Raw genomic sequence first — 11,533 nt, forward strand, 5'->3', positions numbered from 1 at the left:
TGCCTTAGCAAACTGTCAACATATACATGGTTTGCTTTGTTTTGTGAAAGACCAGCTTGCTGACCAGGAGTCAGGAGAGGGCATAGGGGTTATTCTGTGTTCAGAACTCAGTGCTATTATTTTCTTGGTCTGTAGGCGGCTAGGTAAGTTAATGCCCGTTACAACTAACCTGCAATTTTAAGTGAGCTTTCCTAACAATTTAAATTTATTCCAGGAAGGGTTTCTGTTGATTTTTTTACCCCCTTGGGAGTGGGTCAGGGAAAGGGAACTCTAGTAGGGAGATGGCAGAAAAGGAGGGCAAGGAGGGTGGGGTGTGGATCACTTACTTGGTACAGGGTTGGGCTGACCCAAGTTGAAAATGCTGAGACCTTGGGTTACTGACTTAACATCTCAGGCTCTCAGTTTTTGTTTTTGTATTTTTTGGTGTGCGTGTATGTAGAAAATCGTATTATAAAGCCTACCATCCAGAAGGTTTTTTGAAAGATGTAGATGAGAGAGCTCACAGCATAGCACCTCGTCATTAGTAAGAGCTGTTACTGGTTGGCCCAGATAACAGATCGGTGATAAGAAACTGTGGAAAGAGCAAGCACATTTGCCAGTATTGTTACAGTTCCAAAGTACCCTTCTAAAATATGAACTAAATCTATAGATTTTTCATGAGAAAATAAACTTCAAAGTTCAGAAATAAAGTTTAAAATTAAAAAAAATACATTACTTAAATATCTACTGGCAGTTCTGCTTGATCTTATATAATAACTTCTGGCAACTCTGATGAGCTCAGGCCAACCAAGGCAAGTTCTTTCACTCCTAATTGTTTGACCCTCTTTAGGCTACAGGAAATGAAGGTGAAAGCTGAAAGTTTTTCATTCTTGCATGTCTGTAGATCAAATCAGAATTCTCATCAGGCTGTGTGTTAATTAGGCCTCTTAAGGAAACATTCCTTTCTGTTGTACTCTTAAATCCAAAATACTGACCCTTAGAAAATCTGAAGTGCTTTCACAAAAACTATATTTCATTGACAAAAAATGTTTATGCAGAGTAGGTTCACTTTCTTAAACATGTTACTTTACTAAGTATTATAAAGTACCTGTTGAGGATTCATGCATTTTATAGATGAAAAAGCTTGATATAGTTTAATAACATTTCCTGTGCTTGCTGTTGAACTCTTGACAGGCTTTACTTTGTGGGGGGTGGAGGGGGTAGGGGAGTGCTTTCTTTTTTTTAACTTTCAGAGCATCAAAAATGTAAGACTATATTATAAAATCATATAATAAGAGCTAAAAGCCAAGCACCAAAGTTGAATTAGAAGTTCAAGGCCTGAGTAGCAAAAGAGATGAAATTTCCTCTATCTCCTCTTCTAAGGGAGGGTGGTGAGGTTTTCCGGTGCTTGACATTTCTGATTGTGGGTTCATATCAGAAGAATTAAGTGGTTATTAACATTTGACATCTTAGAATCAGAAGTCTCATGTCTGTGTTCATCTCTGGTAGATGAAAAACTGGAAGAGAAGATATTTTCAATTGGATGAAAACACAATAGGCTACTTCAAATCTGAACTGGTATGTTGCTTTATCATAAATGTTGCTTTAAAAAGGTTTTAGAAGTGTTACACTGTGGTAATTATATAATTCCTTGTCCTGTTTTCTATTTTTAAAATAATTAAATTCTTTTCTTTGGAGATATATGCAGTTCAGTGTATTTTGTTGTGATGCTTTTGGTTAACGGTATTTTCGTTCAATACATCTTAGGTAAAAAAAGTGTACCTTCAAAGGGCATTCTACTCTGAAAGAATTAAAAACTTCGGAACCCCTCAGTCTACACATTTCCTCTAAAGGGGCCGTGGAGGAAATGGGAAAAAGTTCACATTTGACCCTCTGTATTTCTGCCTTCTCTTCCCTGCCCTCCCTTGACATTTTCTCTTCCTATTTCAGATTGACTTTTTTGTTTCTTCACATAAGATGTTTTTGTCCCATCTGAAGGGAGAATCAAAGATTGAAGTTCTCTGTTTCACTTGTTTGAGTAGCATCCTTATTTAAAACACCCTCGTCACGTGATCTGTGTTCTGCAGTAGATTGATGAATAAATTAAACGCAGTTCTACCTCTTCTCTGACGGACATTTGACAGAAGAACCATATGCCTTGATGACGGCACGGAGCGGCACTGTCCAGGTGGACTTTGCACTAATAGAGATGTTCTGCCGTCTGCCTTGGCCAGAGCTAGTGGCACCTGTGGCTATAAAATACAGCTGGAAATATGGCCACTGTGACTGAGGATCCTGACTGTATTTAATTTTAAAGTTAAAACTGGGCATATTTAATGTTCTTTTAATTCAAATAGTTAGGCAGAGCTAGTGACTCCTCTTGGACAACAGAGCACTGGAGAATAGGAAGGGCATGTTTTAAGGTTCATCTCAGGTGTCTCTTCCTCTGAAAAACTTGTATGCCTTTCCTTTACACATGTGGTACCCGATGCCCACCTCGGGCATAACACGTCCCACTGTGGTTTGTTACTGTGTGCATATTTGTCTTTACCAGTTAACTGCACGAGCTTCTTGAAGGCAAAGATTCTCTTTTGGAACCTTTTATCATCACAGCGCCTGGTACTTAGAAAATAATCAACAAGTATTTTTGAATGAACTGAAAAATGGCATAGCATAACAGGAATAGCCATTTTAGCTTGGGACCCTTTTTTAGACTTCAAAATCGAAGAGTCTTAGCTGGAAGCAGGAACTACTTGGTTCAAAAAGTACCAGCCTTGGTGTCTCAGAAGCTGTACTTGTGCTTAGTTTGGTTATTTTCTTAGTGCTGCATAAAATAATGGTATGTCTTAAACTCAGTGGTATGTCATTTTCAGTGAAATACAGTATATATAGTATTTCATGAAATGTTTAATACTGTGAATACTATGCCAACTGGGAACTAGTTATGTCATACTCGGATCTTGTATCTGGTTTTGTAGCCTTAGTTGAGGTAATTAGTATATCTAATCCTGTTTGCTCAGGTGAATAATAGTGCGTGTATTCTAGGATTGTAGAAAGTGACACATTTAAAACCCAGCACATTTAAAGTCCTGCCACTTAGTACATGTTTAATAAACTGTGTTTTTTAAAATGACAAATTTAACTCAGAAGCTGGCTATTTACTACTCTGGTCCCTTCTATATGAAAAAAGAAGTACTCTGAGGAAGTACTCACTGGGTCCATAGTGGTTCGAGGAAAAGATGGATGGTTATTGGCTTTTAATAAGCTTACTTTATCATTTAGGACATCAGTAATGTGAACATGGGTTTTATGTCAGTTTCCTTGTTTCAAACCACAGTGTATATAAGGTTATAATATTTTAGCCCTTTTAATGCTAGATGTTCAAGAAGGTAGATTTATGTCTTAGATGTGCATCAGGAAGGAAGCATGATTTTCACAATAGATCTCCAAATAAGACAGCTAATGATTGGAAAGATTTTTAAAATGTATGTCTGTTTATTTGCTTTTTTTCCAATAGGAAAAGGAACCTCTCCGTGTAATACCACTTAAGGAGGTTCATAAAGTCCAGGAATGTAAGCAAAGGTAAGCACCACCTCAGACTTGGTGCCTAACACAACTATTAGCACACAGTATATAGTTCCTCAGTTTAATTGATGTACTTTCAGGTGATATTTTTCTTTATTACTGCCAGTGAGTTTTGCTAAAACTTTCAAAGCCTTCAGATTAAATGTTGAGATTTTTTTGTTTGTTTGAAAACTGCAAATTAGGGAACAATTCTTAAGCTTATTAATGGAAAGGACAGAATTTAATATGAACAACTTCTGTCATATTTGACAGATATATTATTAATTTTAGTATTTCAAGGTTGCTGCAAAATAGAGCTTTAATAAGAAAATATGTTAACTGTACCACTGTTTCTTTGAGAAAACTCTTCACAGTTGAAAACTTGGGATTTTAAAGTTGTTTTTGCACCTTTCTAAAAATACATGTAACTGTATAAAATATGTAGAATTCAATGCAAGAATAAATTGAAAACTAATAATTTGGCATTTTTCAATTAAATTAATATTTTACCTTTAATGTTTATTGACACGTATTTGTACTGGGTAAATAAGTGAAAAAAAGCTATCAACCAATTGCTGCTTGAGTACAATTGGAAAATTTGTTTTGTTAACAGTGACATAATGATGAGAGACAACCTCTTTGAAATTGTAACATCGTCTCGAACTTTCTACGTGCAGGTAAGATACTTCTTTCGAGATTATAGATCCTCCTAACAAGGAATTAATAATTTTAGAGGTGAAATAAACATAAATAAACGTGTTGCTCATAGAAGTAAGGAAAAATATGACAACTGTAATTGCCACCTTAATAAAGATGATGCTGTATCTTAAGGTTATTGGTAGATTATATGTTCAGCAAAGAGAGATTCTTTGCTATAAATTAATTGAATAGAATTAAGTTTTATATGGAGGAAGGGAAATGTGCTATTTAGATGCTAAGTCTGTATTTTCAATTTGGATTATTTTTGCACATATTTTGGAATTTCAATTATATCACTTTCTGGTAATTTTCTAAAATGGGGGACTCAAATATCCATAATAAAAGTAAATAGTAGATCTTATTTCACTAATGGTGGGTAGGTATCCTATGTTTAAGTTTAAAATATGCTTTTTATTTAACACGTTAATTTACTTAAAAGTTTTTTTATAAGAACACTTAGTTTTGTTTTTAAAAGTTATTACATATGCTTTTTGCAGAAAATGTAGAAAAATACAGAAATATGAAGAGAAAGGTGCTTTATAAAACAGAGAATTCTGCATTCAGGCAGCTGTTCTTTTGTTTGTTTGTTCTTATTAGGCTATATCTTTTCATACCAAGTGGGGTCATATGCAATATAGTGTTATATCCTATATTTACTATATTAGGGTCACTTTTTCCCATGTCATTAAGAATTCTCTGAAAGCCTTTTAGAACTATGTTCTTTTATATGAGTGTTTTACAGTTAAACTATTTCTGTACTGTTACTGATCATTCATTAACATAGTTTTTGTACATTTACTGTGGTATAACGTGTTAGTGAACATTTTGTGAATAAATTTGTCTGGATGTCTTACTTCCTTCTGATCAGTTTCTAGATCAGGAATCACTATTAGAGCATGAGCTTTTTTAAACCTCCCTTTTACCGAATTGATTTCTAGGCTGGTGCTCTTATTTGTAGTGAACGAAAGTATACTCTACCTCTGCCTGCTTTGAGTTTTTCCCTTTTAAAAACTCTTTGTTATTATCATTGGTTCAAAAATATTACTTGTGTCTTTAAAATTTTTAAACTTAATCTAGAAGGGGCCCTACCTCGCCACCCCTCTGAGGGCCTTGCTTACTTGAAGTCATTGGAAGGTTTTTCTAATGCACATTGGAAGCCACAGTCCTATCAAGGAAGAGCCTGCTTTGGCATATGCCTGCCAACACCGCTTTTAGGATTTTAGGGTACAATTAGAAATTGTTTTTAGAAAAATAACATAAAATGATGTTACAGTGGTTTATTTTTTTACTGCACAATTACATAAATATCCATCTTGAAAATTCAGGCAAGTATAACGATTGGAGAGCAAAATGAGAAGGTCTTTGACTTCCTCCTCTTGTTTTCTCTCCAAAACTGTTCATGTTGACACTTTTTGACGTGTCTCATCTTAGAACATTAAGTGCCCAACTTCCAATTAAAATAAATTTATATTAAAAAAAAGTGCCCAATTTACTTCTGTGTGTTATAATTTACCCGGCAAAACCTGGTTCAAAAAAGCGATTTCTAAAATTTCTTAGAAACCATTGCCTTAGGGTGATTTTGTTGTTGACACTGTTAATTATCAAGATGAACACATTGGATTTATAGACACAAGAGCTGATTTTAAGGAAAACTTGAATGAATCCTTCCTTCCCCTTAGGCTGATAGCCCTGAGGAGATGCACAGTTGGATTAAAGCCGTCTCGGGTGCCATTGTAGCTCAGCGGGGACCCGGCAGATCAGCGTCTTCTGTATGTTTCCTGTTCTCTGGGGTGATACTCCCTCGGATCCCCGATCCTGTCAAGTTCTTTTTCTTCCTCTCCCCCTAATCCTTTTGGTTTCTTTCTGTTTTGAGATTTATCTGCATGTTGACTTTCATACCGATTGGACTTGCAAAAAAAAAAATAATGCACTTCTAATTTAATGCTTCCTATAGTGTTATGTATACATAACTTTTCTGTGCATTGTACTGTCTTAAATGCACAAGCAGGGCAACTAAAGAATGAACGTTTCCTTGTTTTGTTTTAGGAGTTCTTACTTGTTAGTAGGTCCAAATTTGGTATAATTTCGCCAATTCTTAGTGTGGTATTTGACCTAATCATTTAAGGCACCTTTAGTTGTAGCATTACACAATTTTGTGAAGTTTTCTCAGTTTCCTTTTTAACTTCTTGTAATTTCAGTTTAGGTTTTTTGCCTTAATAGTGCCATAAGACAGTTGAGCAGCTTGAACCTTAAATATAATGTTCTCTTTCCATTTCATGCTCATTTTTCACTTGGTTAATTTAAAAGGCTGCTTTTCACTATGTTAATTATCTTTGTGGCAGTATAGTAGATTAAACCAGCTAAACATTCTCAGTAAGAAATATGTTTTTACTTTTTAATTTACCATGTACATCATAAGAATAAGATTTAGCTTTAGGATACTTTGGTCACTGATCTCTGATCTGAAAATACAAATCTACTAAGGAATGAAAAATTTGCGAGCATCTTCAAATGGAGTATATTTGTCTACAGAAGGCAGTCTAACACTGATACATAGCATGATAGCCTTTATTACCGGGACTCATTGTCGATGCTGATATTCTGCACTTCTAGTATTTTCCTGCAGTGCTGGTATTGCAGTAATGCTGTCTTTTAATCTTTTCTTGTTAGAAATGACTCTAGGTCAGTAAATACAAAAAAGCCCATCTTTTCTCACTTTTAAAGTTCTTCTTATATCCTTTTTGGAATAGCTCAGAAATTATTTTTAGAGGTGTTAATTTTGTAACCACCTGTGTTTTATGTGACCTTTCAACAGGCAAGTATGAGACTCTCTGCAAAAACAATATCTGTTGGGAAGAGGAAAAGCTGGAGAAGGGTGTTTGTGTTTTGTGCTTTGTGGTGGGGGCAAAGTGGACTCTCTGTCTCTAACTGTCAGCAGAACTGTCTCTTTTCCTCCCCTCCCCAGGATAGGTTAACTCTAATCTTAGCTTTGCACTGTGTTCCAGATGCGGCAGGCCAGAAGGCTGTCGAACCCTTGTATACAGAGGTATACGTCAAGAACTGGGGAATGCAGCACGTATGTGGGCTCTCACGCACACATGCCTTCTTACTAGAGGGCCCGGACTTACTCACTACTCACAGCTGATTCTAGAAAGTTGAGTTAACCAAACTGCCTTCTGCAGTTATCGTAACTGACTTTGTCAAAACTAACGCAAACTATTTCACTATAGTCATCAGGTTGGATATGTCTATTTTAAAAAATGAAAAAAAAAATAGAACTTTACTAATTTTAAAAGTCCTGTCTATTTTCTAAAGCTTAATTTCCTGAGTTGCCACAAGAATTTCGATTTCTGTATTTCATGTATTTGGGAACTTTTTTATGCTACACCACTTGAAATGCACCTTTGTGGTAATATGTACAAACTCACAGGTGCATACGCATTGGATAAACTCTATATTACTATAGTTTGCATGGCATATTAGCTCTTAGGTGAAATTTAGCCATCCGATGGGAATCTGTAGTGTTTCGGTGGTTGGTTTGTAGCACTTTTTTTTCAAAGCCACCAATGTCACAAATGAACACAATAAATTAGGAACTATATGGCATTGCATTTGGTTATGGTCATATGTAAGGTTAACTTCAGATTTAATTTAGTCAGAAGAGTATTGACTGTTCACAACTGAAATTATCTGACAGTTTTAATAAATGCTTAAGTATGTGCCCTTTGCTCTCTTTAAAATATCAAGCCATGTGAATGTGTGCCATATGCAAAAATAAATAAATGCAGTTAAATAAGAAGCAAAAGGACTATGATATTATTGGTTGCAGGTGAAATTCAGGGAAGCAAAAACTAAGTTTATGAGGCTACCAGACAAAATAGGTTTGAAAAATGTTTAATTCTACTTATTAAAAAAATAATTGCCTTTTATTTTTATATTCTACATTTTCATTGTTTAATCTTCCTAAAACATATGGGATAATTCCTACTGTTTATTGAGAATAAACTCTTAAGTAAAAATGGTGAAGCTGGTAGGCCCCCTGTTAAACACAGTTCAGTTGCACTTGGTACACTGCATTCCAGTCTAGGCTGACTGAGCCTTTCAAGTGTCAAAGCTGCCAGATTTGACTTTGGTGACAGAACTGGTTTCTCACTAGAAATGATTGTTGGCTGTCATCGCTTTAAACTCACCCCTAAAAATGCACTGCTTTGGGACAGAACTTGCACACATATGCTGCACGGCTCATGCTTCTGCTCTCTGTGTGTCTTGTTCTGTTTGTTTTTCAGAGAATAAAGTCTCACACTGAGTTACTAACCCTGTCGTTATTGATTGCCTGTGTCTGACCACCACTCCTCTTTGCAGGAGCATGCCAACAGTCCTTCCGAGCCCAAACACGCTCTCCTCTCTGGCAGTGCCGCAGCAGCCACCCCACATTCCGCAGCCTCTCGCAGCAACTCTTTGGTCTCAAGCTTTCCCATGGAGAAGCGAGGATTTTACGAATCTCTTGCCAAGGTCAAGCCAGGGAACTTCAAGGTCCAGACTGTCTCTCCAAGAGAACCAGCTTCCAAAGTGACCGAACAAGCTCTGCTAAGACCTCGAAGTAAAAATGGCCCTCAGGAACAAGATTGTGACCCCGTGGACTTGGATGACGCAAGCCTTCCAGTCAGTGACGTGTGAGGTGGAAGCTCGTGGAGCCTGACCCGCCTCATCAACCCTCAGTGTCCTTTTCACAAGGCTTCTCGCCAAAGATGATAAAGGGGAAGTGGGTTTTAATGCGTAGAGTATCCTGCCTCATCGCCGTCCTCTTTATAAGCTGGTAAGCCAGGAAGCTAGCAAGTGGCCAAACTAAATGTAATTTCTTTAAAAGAAAGAAAAAAGCCCTGTTAGTATCAACTGTCTGAAGCTTTGTTCTCATTGGGATGATAAAAGTGTGTGTGTGTTTGTGTGAGACACTTTTTCCTAGTGAATTTGACAATTTAACAGCTTCACAATTAAAAACATGAAAAAATGCTTATTAATTACTTTGGTTGTTTTAAAAATGCTACTGTGACTTCCTATTAGATGTTAAGTTCTACACATTCTTACTGGTTAATATTATTGATTGAAATATTGCCAGACAAAGATGTCTAAACTCATGACGTTTGTGGTGCTGTAAAATTTATACTACAGTGTGGACAGTTTTGAAACGATAACCATTTTTGATGCTCTGGATCTCAAGGTGAGTAGTGCATTTTGCATAGAGAGGGTATTATTGAACTGTTGGTGAGGGTTGTGGGTTGTACTGTTGGAGAAAAGGGGAGAATTAGAATTCAGACAGGTATATCTTGGACATTTGTTTGTAAAATCTTAGTCAAGATGTGCAGCACAGTCATTGGTTTTTATTCAGTGAAAATTATTTGGTATGAAATTTCTTGGAGGTCTGATTTTCTTGTCAAAATTTTGTAAATAGTTCTTCTATATTTGAATCAGTGGAAGACCTCATTTATATGTAAAGATACTGACCTTAGTCATGTGGTTGTAGCCTCTGCTTTTTGTCACTAGTAACCTGTATTCAAGTGTTCATCTTGTTTAGGAATGTTTTGAGATTAATGTGCTCAGAAGTCCTATGTGATTGGTTTTAAACAATTGGGATAAAATTAATTTTTAGTAGCATAAGTTAATGTGCTAAATAGCATACCATTTTGTGTTAGAGATACCAGAATGTTGTTATTCTACTATCTGTGCAATACATGTTTTAAGCACAAATTTGAGTATACATTTAATCATGGGGATGTCAAAAATATAAGCTCTTCTCTAACAAATATCGTTAGTTTCAGGTGTTGAATAATAGACCAGTTTGACCAAGTACTGTTTCTACGGTTCAGTCTTAAACATTCGCTTTAAGAAAATAGTCTTGAATTTCATATGCTGCTATTTTTTATGATATTTTGCCATATTACAGTACTGTTTTGTTTCGAATTCATACATGTTGCTGTTTCTCCTTTTCATTTTCTCAGATGACTTTTTGTTTGAGAGCGAGAAAGTGGGAGTGGATTTCTTAAATCAGAGTGGGGTCCAGAGGTTACTATCTGTTACACTAGAATTATCATAGCATCAGTTTAAAAACCCAAATGCATAAAGAATGCACCACTCAACATTTTTATTCATAAGCTATTATTTTTGAAACTTATATTTAGATTTTTCTTCTTTTTTGCAGCTACATTTGAAAATGGTAGAATGGAAAGGTTTTAAGTTGTTATTTTCTCTGCAGATGCATCCATTTCGTTGGCTCTTTTAGAAAGCTCTTTTCTCATGGGCACACCTAAGAAGTCTTGTGCAGACAGTTGACGATATTCAGGAGCCTAATGCTGTTTTCTTTGGTACAGCTTCCACACTGCATGTTCATTTTAATATTTTGGTATTGGTAATTTGATATATTTCATAGTGGCAAAATATTAGCTCTATTTTGGGACTTTTTCTAGAACTACCCTTGCATTCAGTAGCATAGGAAAATGTTCTTGTGATTGTCAGGGTCTTCTAATATTTATCTCAATACTTTTATAATTCTATGAAAATTATTTAATTATTTTAAAACATATACTTTTCTTGTAAATATGTCACATCTGAATTGTCAAAGAATTACTTTGAATACCTTAATATTTGCTGCATTTTTTTCTGTATATATAACATGTCTTCTCTCAGAATGGGAATATATGTGTGCTTCCCGATGTTTACTTTTATGTCTGGTATCTTTATACGTCAAACTGGTTAAACACTGTAATGCTTCAAAATAAACTCAGAATTAATTCTAACTTATTTCTCGGGACTGATTCAGTTCTTGTGTAAACAATGAGATAAAACAAATACAAAATATGTTTGGTTAATTGATGTGAATTTACATGTTTAAGAACAGGCTAATTAGTTGGTAGCCTTGGAAAGGCATTACTTGATAAGAAATTATGCAAGGAAAGATGAGTGTTTTGGGGAAAATGAGCTTATTTTTGCTTAATTATAAAACATATTCTCAAAGGCAGTATTAACTATGTTGGGTTCAAAGCATCATTTGAATCATCCGGGCTGCACTTGTATTGCTTGGTTATTAGTTAGATGGGTGTGAGGTGACTAAAAATGAGTGCAGAGGACGTGCTGATCCACACGTGGGCTGTGGACATGACTCGTAAAAACACCCCATTAAGTGTTAGAGGCTGCTTCTCGCAAACCCGCTGCTAATAACAAATAGTCCACCTCTGCTGGGTATCCAGCATCTGATGAAACTGGATAAGGATGTATTAACTGGTGCAACTTAATTTCT

At 35.7% G+C, this 11,533-nt stretch overlaps 1 protein-coding gene across 8 annotated transcripts in view; it reads left to right on the forward strand.

Moving 5' to 3' along the window:
* PLEKHA1 (pleckstrin homology domain containing A1) overlaps nucleotides 1–11,037 on the forward strand; it is a 53,908-nt gene extending 42,871 nt beyond the window's left edge. For 4 of the 8 annotated variants that reach the window (XM_040254938.1, XM_040254940.1, XM_040254939.1 and 1 more), the window contains 5 exons: nucleotides 1,489–1,557; nucleotides 3,497–3,561; nucleotides 4,157–4,220; nucleotides 5,922–6,011; nucleotides 8,605–11,037. In XM_040254938.1, the coding sequence (XP_040110872.1) occupies nucleotides 1,489–1,557; nucleotides 3,497–3,561; nucleotides 4,157–4,220; nucleotides 5,922–6,011; nucleotides 8,605–8,919 (603 nt within the window). In that variant the 3' untranslated portion in view covers nucleotides 8,920–11,037. Of the gene's footprint in view, nucleotides 1–1,488; nucleotides 1,558–3,496; nucleotides 3,562–4,156; nucleotides 4,221–5,921; nucleotides 6,012–7,247; nucleotides 7,319–8,604 lie in introns of all 8 variants that reach the window. The other 4 variants (XM_040254943.1, XM_040254945.1, XM_040254944.1 and 1 more) reach the window with 2 other exon arrangements.
* Nucleotides 11,038–11,533: the final 496 nt, after the last annotated feature.

This window comes from Oryx dammah, unplaced genomic scaffold (assembly GCF_014754425.2).
Source record: "Oryx dammah isolate SB20612 unplaced genomic scaffold, SCBI_Odam_1.1 HiC_scaffold_14, whole genome shotgun sequence".
NCBI lineage: Eukaryota > Metazoa > Chordata > Mammalia > Artiodactyla > Bovidae > Oryx > Oryx dammah.